The sequence below is a fragment of the Augochlora pura genome, chromosome 10, assembly GCF_028453695.1.
Source record: "Augochlora pura isolate Apur16 chromosome 10, APUR_v2.2.1, whole genome shotgun sequence".
NCBI lineage: Eukaryota > Metazoa > Arthropoda > Insecta > Hymenoptera > Halictidae > Augochlora > Augochlora pura.
In genome coordinates, this window is record NC_135781.1 from 4467246 (window position 1) to 4490764 (window position 23519).

General features: G+C 39.1%; 1 protein-coding gene across 3 annotated transcripts; it reads right to left on the reverse strand.

Annotated features, from left to right (window-relative positions):
* Positions 1 to 366: 366 nt before the first annotated feature.
* LOC144475919 (uncharacterized protein KIAA0930 homolog) lies at positions 367 to 22091 on the reverse strand. Of its 3 annotated transcripts, XM_078192337.1 has the most exons (9): positions 21544 to 22091; positions 12348 to 12667; positions 11146 to 11409; positions 10932 to 11031; positions 9244 to 9549; positions 6750 to 6917; positions 5208 to 5783; positions 1672 to 1821; positions 367 to 549 (listed from the first exon to the last, which is right to left on the reverse strand). In XM_078192337.1, the coding sequence occupies exons 1-9, from the start codon at positions 21662 to 21664 to the stop codon at positions 509 to 511; spliced, it is 2046 nt and encodes a 681-aa protein (XP_078048463.1). In that variant the 5' UTR covers positions 21665 to 22091; the 3' UTR covers positions 367 to 508. The 3 variants fall into 3 exon arrangements, with proteins under 3 accessions (XP_078048463.1, XP_078048464.1, XP_078048465.1); XM_078192338.1 differs by lacking the exons at positions 5208 to 5783; positions 6750 to 6917; XM_078192339.1 differs by lacking the exons at positions 367 to 549; positions 1672 to 1821; positions 5208 to 5783 and having other exon boundaries at positions 6767 to 6906.
* Between the last annotated feature and the right edge of the window lie 1428 nt (positions 22092 to 23519).

Consider the following 23519-nt stretch of genomic DNA (forward strand, 5'->3'; position numbering starts at 1 on the left):
TCAGCAATTTTTGATACCACAATTTCCATCCTTCTAACCTTTTAAACGTGAAGGGTTTGTCATACTGAAAATTGCTAAGTTTGATAAAATACCCAGAGTGTGTAAAATTTTTTTCGAGGATGCCATTTACTGGAGAATAAAGTTTGATTCTTCCTCTTTAATTTAAAAGAAAAAGAAATGGGGCTGCGATTTTTTGAAATGAAGTTATCGAGGTCAATCTCTGAACTTGCGTCTTTCGCCGTGATCTTGAAATAGACATGGAAAGTACAGAAAGTGATCAAAATCCCCTTGGAACTAACAACAATGAAGATATGTAAAAATCATTTTTAAGTTCGAAAGGAAAAATTGAACGCCATGGGATTGTAAATAGTATCTCGTTTATTTCTTCGTCTATACATATCGTCGATTTCATTGGACCACAGTTTTCTGTCCAAGCGCGTACAAAGTGGGAAATCATATGGCAAATGGTAATCTCCTTGGAAATGAAAACAGAGCTGCCTCACCTTGGCTAGAACGTCAGGATAGGTCCTTCTCGATGATCAAGAATATCTGCAACCAGACAATCATCCTCACCACTTCTTAATCATTCAAAAATTGTTCAAAGTCGACAAGAAATTCTCCAACGAAAACTGTCCTTAAACTTCAATTACTTCAAACAATTGAACATAAAATAGGGAGCAAAATTTAGTCAATACTTGTAAAATGGTATAACTTTTTTAAAATTGATCTAAAGAAGTTGAATTTGTTCAGAGATAATAGAGACTAGTTTACTGTACAATGACTGAAATACTTTTATTTTTACACCATTTAAAATATCGTCTCATTTTTGCTCCAGTCTGTACATAACTAGTTTCTATGCGGATTAATAGTTCACAATAGATTTATACGCTTTTATACAAATGTTTGTTCCGGTCTACCCTGCCACTTCCGCGATGTGAATAGTTTATCATTTGCGGAGAACCTCACTTTTCCTACATAGAGATTCACTTCCTCCTAGTCGTAGTATCATAGTGCAAAATTGTTAATAATTCTAGGCTACGTTTGCCTCTTTTTACATTATTCCGTTCCAATGTTTTAAGTATTCTATTTTACCCTACCATCCACTACTTAAACTTCACTTCTTGTAATTGATCTAACAAATTTTAATTTTTCATAGAAATTCGCAGTTTACTTGTGACTACAATACAACAAAAAAAGAAAGAAGTCAAATTATTATTATTGCAGGTAGCAGATCTCTCATCTATTTAGCCTAATGAATATACGACAGTCATTAATAATTTTCAAGATCTTTGATCATTTAATGTCAATTTTATGGTTCTGCCTAACACGTCTGTCATTAATATTACCAAACAGAAGGATTTATTATTATTTTTTACATATTAATATTACATTATTTTATTTATTTAAAAATCAGAAATGTTGGCGTATAGAACAGATTTCTTGAAAAAAGGTTTGTCAGTCAATGTGTTAATATATTCGTTAAATTGAATTGTCTTTATTTCTAATGCAGCTAAATGAATAAATCTACGGATAAATGAATCTACATATATCATAAATATATCTACACATATCATATATATATACAAAGAACCGATTTAAGAATCTTTAATTCAAGAAACTACACTTCGAAGCTACACAGTTTCAAAGCAGACAAACGCTCGAATCTTTTACCTTTGGCAATGCTCCACCAGGGCAGCGTGATGTACGTGAGAAACGCGTTCAGGGGAACGGACTGGGCCCGTCTGGTCTCCTTCCAGAAGTGGAACGTCTGGGTGAATCCCCTCATGGTCCAGAGCGGGTTGTATGCACCGTCGTCGAGCTCTGTGGACAGAGAAACACACACGCACCGATCACGCATCGACAGCCATCGATCGCCCCCATTGACACTCGTCGTCGGTGTGTGTGTTTGTGCAGCTATGATCCTGGAAAATGACTTCGTTGGAATTGTGAATCACGTGTCGGACATCGAGGTGCAACGGAGATCGGATCGATTATTACAGAGGTACGATCGATGCCGGACGATCGGCGGACCGATCATTCTCCGGCGGATAACTAGCACGGTCAACGAACGTGGTATACAACAATACAACATCTCAGCTACAGGTGCGCAGAACAGAGGAGTACAGAGAAAGGGATGCATACTAAGCCTCGCTCGTTTTCTCCGATCACTCTGATCGATTCCCGTCGGATCGTGCGGAGAGATCGAACGCTACGGGTATGGGGGGATGAATCGTTACCGACGCGATTTGATCATGGCGCTCGGCTCTGCAGCAGGCATGAGCAGATGTGCCCGGTGGAGCGGCGTTGGCCACTCCCGGAGCGACTAGGCCACGCCCGGAGCGACTAGGCCACGCCCGGAGCGACTAGACCACGCCCACTTCGATCGTCGTACGGAGGAAAGACGAAATAAATCATCGTTGACTACGGGTTTATCCCGTTGATAAATAAAGATATTATCATTATCTTATTTCAGTGGAAGAAGATTAAGATTTTGAAGGTACCTAAAGGGCATAGACTCGAAATAATAGCATTACAAAGAATACTGTGTTCGTAGGAGCAATGGAACCACGCCCACTGGCACTAAGCCTACAGAATCCTAAAAGTAATCAACGTTTATTTAAATCAATTTTTATCGTAATCCATACTTGAATAAAGAAATTGATTCCATTGTTACCTAAGAGAGTGTCTTCACAATTTCAACGATTCGAAAATGAAAAATGTGAGACCGGTTATTTGAACAGCGATGTTAGGTTCAGCGTTAGGCTTTCCGTAAGAACGATGAAACTAGTCTTCACTTGCGTGAAGGGGGTGATCACGGCGTTGAGTTTCGAGACTGTTCGCGACTAGCTCCGCGGAGCAGCCGACGCGCTCCGAGGGCCACCTCGCTGTCCATGCCTGCTCCACGTGCCGCCACCGCGGTCGCATCCCGCCGCTGATGACTATGTTTATACCGGAGGTGAAACACGCGGAGTCGATTTAGCCCGATCGCAGCGTCGATTGCCCTCGTTACGAACCACCACCAGCACGAGACACCGTCACAACAACGATTTAGATCATCCGAGGCAACGAATCTGTGGTCCGACGGACCGATCCCGATCTCAATCGCAACGGCGGTCGTACTTCCCGTCGCCGTTGTAATTTCACCATCCTCATAAACACAGTCATTGGTTTCGAGCCTGGAGTCGTACAAAACGGAAGAGACACAGAAAAACCGTCGGGCTGCTCTCTAACTATTATTTACCACGGACCGGGTACAATGGACGGAACATGACTGCCCGCATGTCTGACGTGTCCGGCAGGCTGCTCGACAAACGATCGCTTTTCGGTCCTCGAGGACTGGCATCGTTACGGAGTCTGTACAGGACGCGCGTGTGTCCGCCTTCCTCTCTAGCTTGCGTTCATCTCGGACGCCGATTGAACCCTGTTTCTAAGCCTGCGATCGCTACGGTTGTAACGTGGTGGGCAAGTTCTGTGGTTTCTATGTCGGTACCGTTGTGGTTTCGTGGTGATGTTCGCCGGCGCGACGCTGTTCTGTGTTATGGAGTGTATCTGTGTCTTCTACCAATACTCTCAGCTAAAGCTACTATAACGTTCTATGTCGTGACTAAAAGGATTTGTATAAATGTACGGCGGAATTTATTCAGAGATGGCCGCCATTTTCTTTTAGTGAACATTTTTTCTTTTGACTCGCTCGCGCGATTCGCCGCATAGAATTTTTGTCTCTCGAATGTGCCTTCGACGGGCCGGTCCATCTCTGATTGCAGCTTTCAAAGAAAATATCTACTTCTGAGGATCTCGTTCGCGAGAATCATGCATCTAATTTACGGCAGGTTATCGACAAAGATACTAGAAACAGGGTCGAAGGATCATAGTTTCGTTCGGGTTCGATCGTTCGCGATTTTGGCGTCATACTTCTACGGAGATCTAATTTTCGAAGTGGGGGGGGGGAAGAATTTTTATGAAAAATTTCATGGACCACCCAGTGTGCTGACGACGTTGATAAAAATGAGCTCGCAACTGGGGAGTTAATGCTACTAAGATTACTCGGGTGGGCATTTTTTGATGAGCCGGTTTCACTGATTCAGATTTTGATATCATAGGAATTAGGGAGCATTGAGATTATCATTGTCACGCGTCAAAGGCGGTATTAATCGAAAGGAAAATAGTATACTTGGATGATCTTGAATGCAAACGATGCATGGTGGTCGAAAAATCCCAGAACGTGATAAAGATTCGTACGATCGTAGATTGTTTTATAACCTCAAAACGACGGCTCACAATAGAAATAAATGTAGCAAGTGCTATTTAAATAGAACATTCCTTTCGATACTGTTCCTATTTTTCAAGAGATCGATGTTATTTTTCTTTTCCAGTGGATCGATACTATTTTTATTTTTTAATGGATCAATGTTATTTCTATTCTTAAGTAGTTCGATATTATTTCCATTTTCAAATTGATCGATGTTATTTCAATTCTCGAATTGATCAACACTATTACTATCTTCAAACAGATTGATACTTCTTCTACTTTCAAATAACACCATTCAAGATAACAGTTTAGAATGAATTCTTCCAAATACAGTAGACTCCCGTATAAATCGGTTAATAAATTAATCACTATAATAACTCGTACTATATTAGCACTAATACTGATTCGCAATTTTCAATGCAATAAAAACATTTATGTAACGTATTATAATACAAACCGTTCTAGGATTAAATAAATCGAATCACTGATGTAAAACAATACACTCGCGTTAAGCAAAATAACCATAAAACAGAAATGTCTTATATCTATAAAAAAATATATATAACACGCAACTAAATCAGATTTAACTCTGCTTATTTAACTTATAAGAATCTTTACGCGAATAAAGATTTAACTACTAAGTGGTAGCAAGCAAGCAACTCGCGTGCTTCGTTATTCAGCAGTTAAATCGTGTTACACGAACAGCTCGATCATGGTCGCGATACGAGAGCCTACTGTAGCTCTCTCATATTTCCATTCGTAATGAAATTAGCCCCCGGGACCCACTGTACAACATCCTCGCAGCCTGTACAGAGTGCGAGTCCCGAATCACGACGAAGCGGTCGGCCGAAGGGAGCAGCCTGCGGTCAAGTTAGACGGTGAGGCGCTTTTGTGATCGGTTTAATTATGGGGGGGTATTGGTGGAGGTGGTGTCGAGCAGGGTGGAAGAAGACTTTACCCTGTGAGCCGGGGCGGCGCGGGAGCTCGCACCAATAGTAGATGGCTGTGCCGTCTGGCGTGACTCTGTGCGGTGGTAGAGGGTTGCCAGCGAAGCTTCCGGACAGTGCTCGTCTTCGCCTCCGCCTCGGCAGCGTGGCGCTCTGCCTGTGCGTGGTCAGGTTGCCCCGCGTGATACGTGAGTTCGCGTTTTTGTCTTTCAACTGGTCGTCGTTTTTGTTCCGGTTACGGCCGGCGTTGTAGTACTCCTCGTGGTCGGACCCGGCCGACCTAAGCCTGCGACGACCGTCCGGCCGTCGCGAACGGAACACCTCGTCGTCGCTGAGACGCCGTTGCTCCTCGTCGTTCTCGAGATTGTTGATCCGCTCGTTCGTGATCTGCCCGGTGCTGTACGGTCGCCGCTTCCGGTTATTGTCCTGCTCCTCCTCGTAACCCAACGGCAGTTCCTCCTTGCCGTGTACCATAATGGCGCCCGCGTCCAGCTTCTGCCTCACGTTGTCGTCCGTGAGGCACGCCGCCGCCGGCACCAGTATCTCGCTACCGACCTCGATATGGTTGTGCTGGTGGTTCTGGAGGCCTGCCACCAAACAACTCGGTTCGTATCTACGCCCATGCCATCGCTGTACCTCGTCTCTTCGTCTCTTTACGAACGGGCGACTCTTTGGTCCGCGGTGTCACCGACCTTTGCACCCTTGGATGGAACGCTGTTCGATCGACGGCAAAGTCGCGACGATTTGTTTTACATAGCTTGAGAATATATACTAGGAAGATTACAAAAATGTTGATAAATAGTGCTACCACTGTTTGGTCTGATCTTGAGAGGTTAACAAAGAAGAAGGAAAAAGTAAGTGGAGGATAATGATAAATTGTTCGTTCGAAGATAATTGTCTCATGACGTGAAATTATGAGAGACTAGAGATATAAATAATAATATAAATAATAATCAACAACACTCTTCCCTTTCATCTTTCCTTTTTTTGTTCATTAATCTCTCGAGGACAGACCACGCCTCGGTAGCATTTTTAATCTCTATTTTCGTGACTTTTATGGCATATACTTTCGTTCTGTAACTAAGAATTGATGCGATTATGTCATCAGTTAAATAGTATCCCTTGCTAGGACATCCTCTTTAGCATAAGCAATTCAATTCCTCAAACTTCTCAAGAATGTTAGCCTGAGCAAGTTGTCTGCTACTTTATTCGATAATTATTTGCTAAAAAAACCTCATCCATTGCCTCAACTTTAAAGAGAGAATAAACAAGCTCTAAACAAAAATAAACGGTGCAAGGTGACAGAAAAGAATATTTAAACTTCCTTTTTAATATGATAATTCGATCGAACGGATCTATAAAAAACGAGCGAATCCTCTCAGCAATCGAAGATCATGGTAACACACGAAGACGTGACCACCGAGGTCATCGTCTTGGATACGATGGCATCGCCTATAATCTTGGATATCACGTGACGATTGGGAAGGTCGACGATACCGCGGGTTCAAGAGACAAAGAACGAACATCCCGACGACACACAGGCGCACGCTCACCGTGTGTTTCGTGATAGGCCTCCTTGCGATTCGGCGAGTTCTCGTTACCGGCGCGTTCCCACGAGTTACGTTGCTTTTGCTTGGGACGTTGTTGTTGTTGCTTGCCGGGTAGATGCCTGCGATTTCCTGGTGAGCCCCCGCCGCCCCAGCTGCTATCCTGTGGGTCGGCTACAAAGGAAAGAGCCGGCATGGCACAGATGCCACTGATTAGAGACAAAGGCATTTTTACATCTTCTCGCGTTTCTGTCTGTTTCGATTTCTTACATGTATATATATATATATATGTATATATATATTTGTTTTTTTTTTTCGTTTCGTTCTATGATCTCTTTCTCTCGATCGTAACAACATCGCGATCTCTCTTTTAATCTCGGATCGCACAACAACGTCCACTCGGTGTGCTCTCACTTTTTTCCCCCTCGTATTTCGTATACTCGTGACGTCTCTAAATAGGTTACTTTATCGTATAGAACGCGTGTGGCGGTGTCGGTGGTGGCACAAAACTGTTATCCATCTCTCTCTCTCTCTCTCTCTCTCTCTCTCTCTCTCGACGTTTCGTTTTCTCTGTATCCCCAAAATCGGCGATACCAAAAACGGTCCGACACGATCGGATTAGATTCGCGGGCGAGCATCGGATTCTTGACGAGAGGATTTTTTTGTTTTTTTTTTTTTGTTCGATCGTTTAGCGAACTCTCTGGACTTGTAAGATACTCGATGATCCGGGGAGACGGATCTCGCAGTGTCGTGGTGGAAACAAAGTAAATGCATTTTCGTTTTAGTACCCTCGAATCGGAAGCATGCAAAAGTTATATCGTATTTAAATATATATAGATATAGATATAGATATAGATATATTATATATGGTATTGTTTAATTGGTCTTGTGTTCGTCCGATCACGGGGACTCGCGAGCACGATACCTCGTCTCCGGGCTCGTCTGAGGAATAAATCAGTTCGGTATTATTTTTCTCCGATTCTGGTTCTAGTTTGTACGTGGTACACACGGCTACGCTATATCGAAGAGAAAGAAATGTGCAGTAGACACAGATACGTAACACAACCGCATGCACGAATCGATCCTGAAGGGCGCAGGCAGAGAATATAGAGGATGAGGACCGGTTAGTGTACCTGAGGAACGGTAGCAACTGCCGAGAGAATTATAAAAGGACATTATGTCACCTGGGCACTACTTTGGGGAACAAATATTTCTGTTCGTAACGTGTTTAAAGTTTAAACATATTCACTATGTGCTATTTAACATATTTATAATTTACCATTTAACATATTTACTATTTATCATTTACCATTTAACATATTTACCATTTACCATTTAAAATATTTACTATTTAATTCTTTTTCTAAAATATTTAATTCGGTAAGTATCGTTAATATAATTACTAATGATTTAATATAATTGTTAATATGATAGAATTTCTATGGTTACATTTTCATTGTAATATGCAACAAGAATAGAAAGAATCTGTATAGACTATAGTCACATATCTTTCCACTAAAAAGTTAATATTGTCTAACTTCTTAAATAGATCGTAATTTTTAATATTTTCTATGAAAAAAATGTTCAATAGAATTCAATGAAATAATGTCAAATATTGTCTTCACTTAAACATAAATGTTCCCTAATTTTTCTAGAAATACTGTGGTTTTTAACGTATTCTTTAAAAGAACAGTTGAATTAAATTTAACGTAATTGAGGTTATGTACCTCAATATAATAAAATCCCACAAATGAAAATACGTCCTAATTCAGAAATATTCATATAGAGTCTGAAACTCTACTTAGTTTCACTGTGCGTTATAACAAGTAATATTTGTTTAACATGAACGAACAATAATAAACTACAATAAAATTATTGTATTATGAAATTGAATTGATTTTTGAATTTTTGTATTGAATTTAGTTATTGAATTTATCTCAATACCATAACAAATCCCAGATATTGTTATCGATAGACTTTAATGCATTTATAGCAAAACTGAGTAGTTGCAATTTAAAATCCTAGAAATATAAACAAAATACTAGAATCGAAAAATGTCAATATACCATTTTTAATCTATGGAAACTTTATAAAGAAAGACTAAACTTGCTGTCTAGTTTCTATTTTTAATAATTTTTGCTGTCTAGTTTCTATTTTTAATAATTTAATAATTTTTGCTATCTAGTTTCTATTTTTAATAATTTTTGCTATCTAGTTTCTATTTTTAATAATTTTTGCTATCTAGTTTCCATTTCTAATAATTTTTGCTATCTAGTTTCTATTTTCAATAATATTATAATGCATAAAAATCTGCACACTCGTTCGACTAAAATAAATCTGATCTCTACGATTAATACATTTTCGGATCACTGATTTCGGACAGTTGCTACCGCCTCCATCCTCTACAACGGTGTAGAGTGTCTTATCCCCCGTTCCTGTTTTTTTTCAGCTGATCAAGGCTCTCCTCCCTCTGAGACGGGTGTACAGGTGCTCTAGTTACCGTCTCGAACATCCCCAGCTTCAATCTCGCTCAAGCCGTTCGCCATCGAGTCCAGTCCCTCGTTCTCGGACCTGGCCTTCGTCGCGGCGGTGTCCGGTTTCGTCCTCCATCCGCCGCGAACGAAATTGTTCAGGTTCGCGCTGGGATCCGACAGTCTTCGCTGATGCCGGTACATGAACAGTTCCTCGGCGTCGTCCCAATCGGCGTCCCAGAGGGAATCGGTGGCGCAGTAGCCTGGTTCCGACGTGGGTGTCTCGGCGCCCGAGCCTTTCGGCTTTGTCACAGCCATCTCAGCGTGGCCTTTACCTAGAAGAACCATTGTTGTCTTAATAATGCTTAGATTCGATAAGGATGATCGAGAATGGGTGCTAAAAAATTATAGAGTACGATGAGGAAATGTGAAGTAGATATTTGTGGCAAAATGTTTATGTGAATGAATAACAATTTGGGGGAGGGTAGTTTTTAAATTATTAAATAAAGGGAGAATAAAAATTTTGAGGAACGTAGAGTAGCTCTCAAGTGACAAATAAAGGTAGTTACGTATTTTAGGGAACATAGATATAGAAATATAGCTCTGCGATGATTAATTAGAGACAATTAAAAATTTTAGTATAAAGTAAACCTTTAAGTATAGTTTTGAGGTGATTAGAGACAATTGGAAGTTATGGAAAATATAGAGCAACTCTCTGGTAATTAAATAGTGGGGTAAGGGAACTATTGAAACATTAAATAATTAAAGAATAATACTGTTCAAAAATTAAATAGAGTAGAAAGGTTAAATTAATTTAAACAAAAAGATGCATAAATGGTTAATGAAGGTGAGGAGTTGTAAACATTACTGATTCAATGGCTCGTAATTCCATCGCTAAAAATGTCACAGTGTACTTTGAGTGGCTTCTAGGCCCATCAAGTTATAATGCATCTTTACTTCTAGGAGAACGATAGAGTCGCTAGAGTCGACACAAAACAACTACAATTTCTATGGAATAAGAAAAATGTCACAGTGTGTGCTTTGAGTGGACAATAACGAATAAAATCGTGAGTCTTACAATTGTTACAGTGGAGCATAAATTTTGTACGCCGCGAAGCAGCAAGCCCAGAAGCAAGTGCATATGTTATATATATATATATTTTTAATTAAAGTTACACAATAAAATATTCGGACATCTTTTAAAAGTCTAAAAAGAAAATGGTGCCTAATGTTTTCAATTTTCTTGGCATGTTAAAGAGACTAGTTCGCTACACAATGAGGACAAAAATTTTTGCAATAGTTGCAATCGCTTCAAATGAGAGAAAAAACATAAAAAATACAAAAAATAGCTTTTATACTTTTGATATTTTCAGTTTCGAGCTATAAACAATAAAAAATTGAAAAAATTGCAGCATGCAGCTTTCGACAAAATTTTCGGTATGCGTATAAATTACTCAGATCAACAGAATACATTTCTACAGCTTTGCAAAAAATTGCAACTGTTGCAAAAATTTATTAGTCACTGAGCAGCGACCTAATTCCTCTAAAATCTCAGAAAAATTCACTTCTACAATTTATATTAATTATTTCTTACTTATAAATCAATTTATATTAATCTTGAATCAAGTTATGTCTTTTCAAGTAACGTCTGAATATTTAAGCTGCGTCTACCGAGTTTGTATCTAAGCAGATAAGATCGAAGTAAAGTTAATCGTACCACGAGGTCCTTTCATCCGAACAAACTCTATTCTCTGCGAAGCCGCGCCGGAAAACAGGCCGAAGGTCATGCGCTGCGCCATCTTGGTACTCAAGCTGGACTGCAAGACGAAGCGACAGCGTTACGTTTTTTTTTTTCGTTCGCCGGTACGCGTTTTTGTTATAAGCGAACGGAAGTGTCGGCCGTGACGGTGAAGAAAAACTGGCTGACGTACCCTAGCGTCGTAGACTTTCTTGAGCGCGTCGTATCTGATAGAACCGAGGAAAATCACACCCTGAATCGCGCCCTCTCTGTCGGAGGCGACCAGCTCCACGCATACCATCTCACCGTCCCTGACTAGAATATCACAGAAAACTTCGTCGAAATTGTCCACCATGAAGCAGATGTGCGGGTAGGTCATCTCCTCGAGGTCGCCCTTCGCGTCCATGCGGCGACGGCTCGGGCTTGCGTACACCTTCTGCGAGTGTCTTCGGAGGACCTGCCAACCAATATTCATTCATCAACAATCGTGGAATTCGGGAGAATAATTGCGACGTGAATAATCGATTTAATTAGTAAAATATCGCTTGCTATGGTTAGGATCATTTATAAGTTTATTTATCGATTTTGTTCAACGTGTTTTTAAACGTACTCGCTCTAGACCGGTTGGTCTTAAAATAGACTTTAATGGAGCATGTGAACATTTAAGTTAATTGTCAGACACTGCATGGTTAAATTATAATATTTACTAAAAGGGTACAATCATTGTAAATCATTGCAAATCATTGAAAATCATTTCCAATCATTGTAAATTATTGCAAATCATTGCAAATCATTGAAAATCATTGCAAATCATTGAAAATCATTACAAATCATTGCAAATCATTGCAAATCATTACAAATCATTGAAAATCATTGAAAATAATTGAAAATCATTGAAAATCATTGAAAATCATTGCAAATCATTGAATATCATTGCAAATCATTGCAAATCATTGAATATCATTGCAAATCATTGCAAGTTATTGTAAATCATTACAAATCATTGCAAATCATTGCAAATCATTACAAATCATTGAAAATCATTGAAAATAATTGAAAATCATTGAAAATCATTGAAAATCATTGCAAATCATTGAATATCATTGCAAATCATTGCAAATCATTGAATATCATTGCAAATCATTGCAAGTTATTGTAAATCATTGCAAATGATTGCAAATGATTGCAAATCATTGAAAATCATTATAAATTATTGCAAATCATTGCAAATCATTGAAAATCATTGCCAATCATTGAATATCATTGTAAATCATTGCAAATCATTGCAAATCATTGCAAGTCATTGTAAATCACTATAAATCATTGTAAATCATTGCGGCTGTAATGAACATTTCTCAAGAAAAATGATTGGCCCAGGTCAGTCGCAATTCTCACCTGCAATTCCTTGGGGCTCGTTCTTGTGCAGATCGCCAACGTGAGCGTGTAGTCGAACTGATGTACGACCAGGTTCAGGTACACGGTTTCCTCCCAATCGATGTCGGGATCGCCGATCGGCAGTTTCTTGCTGTCCTTGCGGAACACGTCCACCTCGGTCTCGAACTTCGGCAAGTACCTCGACGAGGTCTTCACGTGCTTCTTCCGCACGAAGAAGAGCAGATCGTCGCCGTCGATCGTGTGCTCCGCTTGGAAAAGGAAATGCCGCACGAACAGGTCTGTCCAGTAGGTTGTGCCCTGCAGTACCACGAACCCGGAGTCTGAAACAACGTTTCCGCATCATCGTCAACGAACCGACAATTCCGTACACAAAATCTCTCGATCATAAAAGCTAGAGACTCTTTCGTACGGTCACATAAAATGGCGGCCCTTGGGACCCCGTTTCGCGCCTCTTTTATTGCAACTTATTGAATGAGACGTCGATAAAACCGAACACTGATATCGCTAAAAATTTAGAGAAATACGTTTCCTTTATTTTTATAAAATGACGTAAAATGACTCGAGTTAGTGCACCGTAAATATAGTTATCAATAAAAAAAGATATATTATTCTTTTGCTTTGGAAAATCGATAGACACCTGAAACGAATCCACAGAAAACAATTGCCTAGAAAAGCGCTACTTAAAATTGTCTATGCACAATTATCAAATATACATCAAGATCTCAACAAATTGTTCTACAAAATAATTCACAATTCGCTTATCTCTATATTTTTATATTCAGCGCAGGAAGTTAACGATCTCCTCGCAAGCGATTCAATAAAAACGTTCGCTCCGTTATAATATATTAATCTTTTTCCCAGCACAGCGACATTAAACATTCCTCAGGGAGCATTCTAATTTTAACGAGCACCGTGAACAACCCTTAAATGCCCCGACGTCCTTTTCCGTTTTAATAATGGCAAAGAGCAGCCGGAGCGTCGCGAGACGAGCTATCGATTTCTTTCGAGAGAAACGCGGAATTCGACAAGAGATAGTGATGCGTCGCAGACATGCAGTCACCTCTCTCTCACTCTCCCGGTTTTTATTAAACGCGAACGAGAAAATAGAGAGAAAGAGAGAGAGAGAGAGAGAGAGAGAGAGAGAGAGAGAGTCGCGTCACAGGTGCGAAGGTCGCCGATAAAAATACGAATTCCCGTTTCGCTTCGGGAAGGATCGTCTGCGCGTTTCCGAGGATCGCCGCGCGTTCCAGCGGACATTATCTCCGTCTTCGAGGAAAACAAGACGCTTCGCGGCGGACCCGTGCTCGAGGAAAACAAGACGCTTTCTGGCGAGAGAGGCTGGGCGACAAACCGAATCTCGGACAGGGGCGGATAAATCGATAGCAATATTCGGGGACGACGGTCCTGCGACTTAATTGCTGCCTCTGCTAACGACGGACCCGCTTCGGCTTTGGAAAAAATAAAGGAAGGATAGTTTCCGGACTATCGATCTGCCGGAGAACAATGGACTCGGGAGATTAATTGTTACGCCTGGGCTTTGGTGACACCGGACTGTTCATAAATAATTTTCCTTTTCCGAATAGCTGAACTAATTTAATGTCAGATGTTTCTGCGCATCAAATTTAATTATTAACATGTAAATACTGTATCATAAAAATGTTGAAAAATCGGAGAAGTTAATTTGGCGATAAAAATATCGCTGTCTGTGTTTACAATGATTTATAATATTATTTATCGGTTTTGGTTGACGCGCTTTTATATGTATTCTTTCCAGACACAGTTTTAAAATAAATTTTAATGTAACATTCGAATAAATTCGTCGAAAAAAATTTTATTTTATTTATCTTTATTATTTCACGGATTTTATTACAATTTTTATTACTGAAATATCAGATTTAATTCTCGACGTATAAATACCCTAAACAGTGCACCGCAAAAGTGTCGCGAAATCGGAGTCATTAATTCGCGAAGAAATCGATTATAAAATTAAACAAAGTCGAAATTAAGTTACAAATTAAATCATTTATAACTGTCTCACATTCCACAGATCCAAAACAAAATACCGTTCGCACGAGTATAATTTTAACAATAAATTTTCAAGATCTTAAATAGAATTATATAATATCATCGTGGCATATAATTTTAGCAAATCCTAATTCACGTAAAAAAATAAATTTTAATTTATTCTAATTACCTAAAAAAAGAATTTTGTTACGGAATATGCACAAATGGGAATGGGTTCGAACGAGCATAGCAGTCGTTCGAGGATATTAGTCATCGGTGCGGAAACCTTGCCGCGTTTCAGCGCGGCAGACAATTGCAGACACACGCGACGACGCGCGCTTGCTGGTATTGAAGCGTGGCTCGCCTAATTGTGCGGCCGGCACGGGAGTTACGTCACGTTGCTTTTATAGAACGAGCGTGTTTACGGTGATTCGTTCGTTAGATTTATCAACGCCGTTCGTTTGCAAAGGTGCGATTCGCAGAGAAGCCAGCCCCGCGAATCTCGCAGTTAAAGAAGCCGCGCGATATAATTATAAACGGGACACCGCCGTGGTGGCCGCCTAGCATGAACAATGCCGGTCACGTGCCTCCTCGTCTGCGTCTCGTGCCTCTTCGGTCAGAGGTGCCAAGTTTATCACGCTGATTTTTTGGTTCCAAGTTTTATTTCGCAGTAGGCTTTGCGATTTAAATAATGTAACATCTGGTCATTATATTGTGGAGAATTTAATTATTATATACTATTGTTATATGATTAAAAAATTGTGTATTACGTTTGAAATAATTACGTCTGAAATAATTATAGGAAACGGGAAGCCACTATCGTAAAATCTACGACAAATTCTGTCGCGTAATTTTTTATATAAGATATTGGAATTTGTAATATTTTTATTTTAGGGCAAATGTATTTCTAGTTTTTCATTCAGTGCGTCATATAAAATAATCTCAGCAAAAAATGAACGGCGGATTAGAAAAGTAGAGGCTTCAGGCTTCGAAACGAGTCTGGGCTTATCGCTGTACGATCATTATCTAGAAGATTAAAACTACCCGTGTATCGACTATCTCTCGAATATCGAAAATCGGAGATACTGTGCTTGCTTTTAGAAAAATATTTTCTTACCATCTACGATCGCGAAAGATTCGAGTAATCGATATGGCTAGACTATAGATCATTATGTACTTGTACACAATTAATTAGCCCTCTAAATATTTTATTATTCTTGATATTTATATTTAAAAAAAAAAGTGGATAATGGATATATGAATCACTGTGCATTGGTATATACAATATGTTCATTTTGTATATTTTATTTCACATATAGCGAAGTAAAATTTCTATACATCTCACATATTGTGAAATTCATCTATATTTCACAAATAGTGAAATAAAATTTCTGTGTATTTCACATACAGTCAATTAAAATTTCTATATATTTCACGTATAGTTCGTGGAATGAAAACAATTGAGCTTATCTTAATCGGTAATTAAGATTTTAATCACGTATTGCATCACGAATTAAATAACGAATAACACGCTATCGTAAAAATGTCAACGACAACTGTCAGATTTCGCGATAAAATAATTATCTTCGACGACGCTGTGACTTCTCTATAATGTTATTGTTCACACTGTTGTCTAGTAAAACATGAAAAATTTGGAAGCATACGCTAGTTAATAATAACCTAGTAGCATTTCTCCTTTCACACAAGGAATCATTACCATGAAGAATGAAGAGCGAACCTCCCGTATGTTAATCCCCGCGAAATTGAGTACGGGAATTTGTATAGTCAAACTAGGGCAAACTTTGGCAGCTCGGTCTCGGCCTCATCAACTAAATTACTTCCCCTATATATGTATATAGGATCCGGCGGTGTTCATTTTTTAAGGGTCGCCCGCGAACAGAATTTGTGATCGATCCTGAAATCGCGGTCGTCGCAGCGACTTTCGATTTCGAGATAGCGAAACACCGGAAATTTCATGCTCGACGGAATATCAGGCATCCGCGATCCGCGCAGCTCGAAGGAGAATTGTTGACCTGGAAAATCACCGCGAACGGAAAACAAAAGGATTTACGCGAGGAGCCGCGCGAGGCGTCGACGTCGCCCGGTTGTTCGACTTCGCGCGGTCGTTAAGACGGTTCGAATGCGTCCGACCTCGCGGTGCCTAATTAAAGACGCAAATCGATGGAAATGTATTCTTCCTAATCACTGCGGTCGCCGCGAGGAGACCGCTCTGTTGGTAAACACGGATGGTCCCGGATCAGCTGGCGAGAATATCGGCCAGGGCTGGATCGCGTATTTACAACCCTAGGCGCTTCGGATCGCGACTCTCTCTCTTTTACGACTCGTGTCCCGTGGACGTCGATAGTATTTTATTTTCTGACTTTTCACAGTTTGACATTTACAGGGAATGACATTAATATTTCGATACCTTTAAAAGTGCAATAACTTATTTTTTATTTCGCCAAACGATTTATTTTTGGATGATAATAGCTTCAGTGTTCTAAATAATTTTATTTATATTTAAGAAATGTTACTTCTATTTATTTATATAGATCATTAAAAATGTATCTTGCAAGCTCATGGATTTTGATAGCAATTTTAACAACTGCTTTTATTCAATGTATAATAAATTAGTCGGGTTAAGGGTTTATAATGATTCAAATTGTTTGATAGAATTTTAAAAATGTTTCTCGTGTTATAGTAAGTGTCAAAAATATTAATGTTATTCGCTGCGTATTCGTTTTCTAATTTTATAGTAAATAATCTTAATTATTTTCTGATTATTGGGAACATCCCAGTGGTAATTTTAGCGAGAATATAATATTGCAAATATATTTTCAATCACCCTCTTTTGGAAGGTAATGATGAATTATTCAATATTACTGTAATTTTGTGCACCATGTAACTTGTATTAATTTCCCAATTTGATTGCAGGTATCTTATTATAATTAACGCCCTAAGCACCCTCCTGATAATTCCTCATCATCTATCACACCGCACCCCTTTATAATCTCTGCTTACTACTCGACCGATTTGAGAATTTACTACATGCTAATTTTTCTTTCAAAATCATTTTTGGAAAATTTACTGATCTGTAGGATCAAAATTTTACAATACGTTAACTCTTTATTAACAAGATTATAATAGTAGTAATATTGTTCTTACTTGTCTATAAATTCTCATGTTTGTCAAAAATCTGTATACTGCCACATTTCTTTACAATATGGAATCTATAAGTTACATATAAATATTTATGAATGAAAAAAATATACATAAATATTTTTATTGAAATTATTATATAAAATATTTGTCTAGACTCAACAAATTTTCATATCTACCATGAATTTGCAAATTTTTATGTTTACCGGCGATTTATAAATATTTGCCATCGATTTAAACATTTCCATGTTTGCCAACAATTTATAAATTTCCATATTTGCCAACAATGTAATAATATTCACGCTTGCCAACAGTTTGCAAACACCTCCCCGATCTACAAATTTCCATACCCGTAGCGCCGTTCAAATAAAATAAATTTACAACGACGCGCGGTATTGAAAATTAGCATCGATTGCGCAATTGCCAGGTAAAACCGGGCACGTTTCACGAGCCAGAATTTTTCGGAGCATCCCAGACGACGGCGACGCGTCCTAACCAATTTACGAGCCCGACGGAGCATCGCGGCGTTCGAATTATTTAGTGGAGGGTTCGCGGGAAAGTGAAACGCGGGGGATACACGTGTAAAAAGGGACGCGCATACAAACCGATCGTCGCTCATTTCGCCCTCGGCCCATCGATCGCGAAATCACCCTCGCAGCGAGCCCTTGCGTCTCCCAAACAAAAGCCTCGGTCCCCCTCCCACCGGGAACACACCCTCACCGCTCGAGCACGCTCGCGAACTCCCCCACCGAAAGCGGGAAGCGGACTTAACCGCGCTTAAATCCTTCTGCGAGAAGTGCGCGCTGTTTTCGGTCTAAGCGGACTCGATGCCTCGCATCTCGAGGATTTCGACGACCAGCCGTCGTCTGAACGACTTCTTTTTGGACGAGTCAAAGTCACAGTCGATTTTTGGAATTAACCGGAGCCATTTTGCTTTGAATATAATTTCTGGGATTTGCAGCATTTCCATTTTATATGATTTAGGTATAAATCAGTATCAACATAGTATGTGTACTTTAAAGAGACGGATTAAAATATTCGAACATCTTTTAAAAAGAGGATCACTTTTTAAAAAATTTTATATTTTTTGTTATTTTAAGTAATAGCAAAATTAAAAACAAAGTACTTTAGTCATTGTACAGTATTTTGGTTACTTTAAGGTTGATAAATAATTTTGCTGAATTGGTTCAGTTTTGAGAATATTTTTATGGCTTGAGAGATGTATGAAGACTTCAGTTTGTTACTGTATATATTTTATACTGTACTAAACGCATTCTATATGGTACAATATAGTATAATACACGTAGTATAATACATATAGTATAGTACATATAGTACAATACACATAATGTAATATACATAGTATATTATAATATAGTGTACTACACATAATTTAGTACATATAGTATAATATACATAGTATAATACACATAATATAATATACATAGTATAATGTAATACATACAGTATAATACACACAGTATAATAAATATAGTATAATATATACAGAACAATACGTATGCTAAATACATATAGCACAGTACACAGAATATCAAAGTTGACAACATGAAAATTATTTTGGAACACCATATAAAACTGTCCATTGTCCCAAAGTCACACGAGCGGAAATGTTTAACTTCTCCGAGAAGTTTCCTTTGAATCAGCCTTTCCCGCCGGCTTGGATATTTTCAGGCGAATGATGGATATAATGCACGCGTATGGAGTATGCGTGTTGATTAGGAGAGAGATTGTTCTCCGCGTCTTGGGTTGGCGATTAATATTAAAGAGATTATGTAGATTACCTTTCAGAGGGTTAGACTTAATTCTTGCGTTGATGGAAATTTTAATTAAAACATGAACCGAGAGAGAAAGAGAGAGAGAGAGAGAGGGCTTATATCATTTTATATAAAGCATATTGAGACTGCTCAGTATAAACATTGTGCATACTAATCGCACAGTGAAGGACGACCAGAATAATATATTGCGTAAACAATTTTTTGATAATGTAAAATGCAAGTTCGCAGGTGTTTTAAATCGAGACTGAACAACTATGTGAATGGTAACGAATACTGTTTCTTATTTTAGCAGGAAGAAGATCGTAAACAATGACTAGACTCTTTAAAGTTAACGACCATGCGAGAACAGGTTTAATTTAGTCTGAATGATTATACGTTTAACGTTCTCTATGTGCGAACAATCAAGCTTAGAGCCGATCAATGGAGTGCCTTCGTATTCTCGGCCATATTTCTTCCTCCTCCATCCCTCCCGCCCCAATCGGAAATGAAAAGAATTCGCAGCGTATCGAGGATGCCGATCAAATTGATCGCATCTCTAAATCGAATATCTCTGCTAAGGCATCTAAACGCTAAAGTGGTTTTATATGCTACCAATTTGTTTGAAGAGCCTGTTGGATAAAAAAAATGGATTTATAAAAAATTAAAGTCCTAAATCCAGTCTGTAACAAGCTTAATGCTATACATATTTTATTAAAGTCCAATTTTGATGGAAATAGATGCAGTTATACAATATTCAGTGAATAATTAATCATCAGACTGCGACTCTTAATTGCATAAATAAAAATATACTGCATTCGTGGCAAATTCTATTCTGCTTGTAATTATTTAGTAGGTCTAAAGTGGCGTATAAATATTATTAAATATTCATTATAATTAATATGACATAAATATTTATTATAATTAATATAATATAAATGTTTGTTATAATTAATATAACATATATATAAATATTTCTTATAATCAAATATTTAAACTACAGATGCCATTTTTGATCCTAAATATATAAAACAGAATAACAAAGTATCATAAAGAATTGAGAACGTTAAAATCGATTTAAAATTTAAAGGTATTAAAACCCGCGGAATATAACTTATAATTTAAAGCTCGGAATAATTGAATGAGTGATCCCAACAGGATCAAATGAAGCCTATCAGAATCGAAGATCAATGGACACAGACACCCTAAACACTGCCCCACGACCCTACTATAACACACCCTGCAGCACTCGCAAACAAAATCTTCCTGGGGTTAGAACCTTCCAGCATTAAATATCCACCCTTTCTACCCTCTCCGTCCGGATAAAACGATGCCCATTAAAAATTTAGAGAATCATACACTGCTAATGCTGTGCCCTAACTTTTATCGAGGGTGGTAGCGTTACAGTCACCATGTGCTTCGCAAAACAAATTTGCCCACCCTATCTAAACCTAAAGGATAAACTTCAGGGTAAACCTAAGCCTCTTAAAAAGGGCCGGAGACAAATTAGCATACTCTAAATCGGGTACCCTAACTTCACCAGTACGTGAGTACTTTGGGGCCTTTTTTATAGTGGATTCTTCTTCTAAAATTAAATACCTCAAAACTCGTATCAGAAATGAAAAATCAGAAACGAAAAATTAAGAATAAAGGAGAATTTGTATAATTTAAATCCTACCCGCCAACCCTGTCGATAGAAAACCGAATTGTAAAATGAATTCTTCCAGGAATAAACCCTCCCAGGATCAAAACGCTCGAAGCTATAAAATAGGGCGAAGCTCATGAGAAACGGAGGTCTACAATGTGATTCGCATACCCTACAGCTCCCCACCCTAATCTCGACGCTTTTATAAGATTGAAATCTGTCAGTAATGAGAAATAAATCTATGATTATTATCGAAGCTTATTAAAAACTCATTACCGATTGCTATCGAATCGAAGCTCGAGAATGGAGGACGACGGAACCAGCTCTAAAACAGAGTTGGATTCGCGTATCCTAACCCCCACTCCAGTTCCCTCAGTACACAACCACCCCTCACGCTGCTCTAGAATCAAAATGCCCCAGCACTGGACATCAAAATAATCCTGTGGGGTTAATTGAAACCGAAGCGGGAATAAATTGAATTAAAAGAGTTAAAAGAGGATTGAACTTTAAGGCTTTAGCTGCGAAAAGGGCGCATAAAGCACTGCTTCAGGATGTTAAGCTCCCATCCAACTCGGCCAAGAGAGCTGCAAAGAGGTACAGAGGAATCCTAACTCACCATCCTTGAGCATCTGCCTGAGCTCCTTGGTACGCTGGAAGTTGATCTCTTCTAGGAGTTGCTCGAGCATGGTCGGCGGCCTGACGAGGCCCGATGTCGAGCTGCCCGCTAGAGTAGCCATGCCCGGCTGGCCCGAGTAAGGTGTCGTCGCACGACGGTCGCCTGGCGGTCCGGGCCCCGATCCACCTCGCTGGGCCTACCTGTCGCCGCGCAACCACCACACACGACGCACCAGCACTCTGCCAGAATTCACGCTCGGGCGAACCCGACGTAGAGCGAGTAGCTGATGGGGCCGGGACGACGATCGGTCATCGCGGACTATCCGCCGGCATCGTTGCTCTATTCCGTCTTGCCCCGCTCTAACCCGTCACCTTACACGCTGGGACTCCTCTCGCAGGACGATCGACGATGTATGGCGCCTTTATCGGACCGCTACCGAGGCGGCCATAACGACGCGTTCACGCTCACTATCGTCTCTAGCACTGGCCAGTCTACGTTTCCACGGCGAACGGTGTGTAGTCACCGGGGACCCGATGCGATCACTCGACTCCGCACGGCGACTGCCTCGCCGAGGCTACGCCGCTCGATAAATGCGCGCATGCGGGGCGAAGAGCAGATCTGCTCGCGCCACACGCGCAGTTTTCGAATCTACCAGCTTCTGATAACACCTGCCCTGCCGGCCACGCACCGATCCGTGTACCTGAGGGTTATCGTTGACCAGGAATTTTTAGTTTATACCGTAGTGAATTTCTGGAACCTCGTTTCCATGGTGTGCCGTGATGTTTTTTTGGCATATATTTTCTGAGATTTCGAATAAACTTGTTTTCCGTTGGTTTAAGTTGTCAGCAATTTTTGGAGCTTAATTTTGAGACGTGGGGGAGGGGGTTGGTCGTTTAAGTCCTTTTTGTTGCAGGTTTCCCGGGACTTTTAATAATATTTATTTCTTTTGTTCTAAGTCTTGTGCAATTTAAAAACTTTGATCTAGAGCCTGGTTTACAGTTGTCAATAATCTTGAATGATGATCCTTGAACAGGTCCTTTTATCATACCTTTTGTAAATTTTAGAAAAACCCATTTCTTTTCCTTATATATTATCAGCAATTTTTGGAGCTTGACGATTCTTAAAGAAGTCCTTTTGTTATACATTCTATGAGATTTGTAATAAACTAATTTCCTACCAGTTTATTAATGATTTTATCTTTACTATTATTATAGAATTGATGATCCTTAGAATCCTTAGAAAAGTCCTTTTATAAAACATCAACTGAGAGTTGCAATCATTCCCCTTTGTTATAAAGATTATTGAATTTATGCAGATTAGTGGAAAAATGCTGCTGATTCAGAACGGAGTCCTTGAATATCCTTAATGATCTACGATTCGTCCATTTATCTTCAACACACTTTATTCGTAATTTATATACTCCGATGGAGAATTATAACCTCACTCTTCGTTTATAACGAAGTGCTCGAAAATGTGCTTCTTTAAAAACATTTTTCACGATTTACGATTAATCCATTTATTTCCGACATCCTCAGCCCCCAACTTATGACCATGATGCATAGCTGTTTTTGCTCCTGGATGGAGTCCTGAGGGAGTTCTTCTTTGAAACTTCTTCAGGATTTTTTATTAACCTACTCGTTTCTACCTCAAATTCTGTATAATTAACGCTTTAGCAACCGGCCATTCGACGATAAAAATTTTTATATTGTCATAAAATTAGCATTGAACAATATTTATTTTATTTATTTTATTCATTGCGAAAGGTATCTAATATTTAAAAAATTATATATAATATAACCTTGACATAACCTCAATAACAAATAGCAAATTATTGCTTGCCACGATAATTAATTTATAAGCTACCTGTCGGTGAAGTGTTAATACACTTCGATCTAGGAATCAAAGGATCTATCCCTGAATTATGATCTAATCCTTGAAGAAGTCCTTTCGAGAGCCACTCGCTCAGATTTATAAAT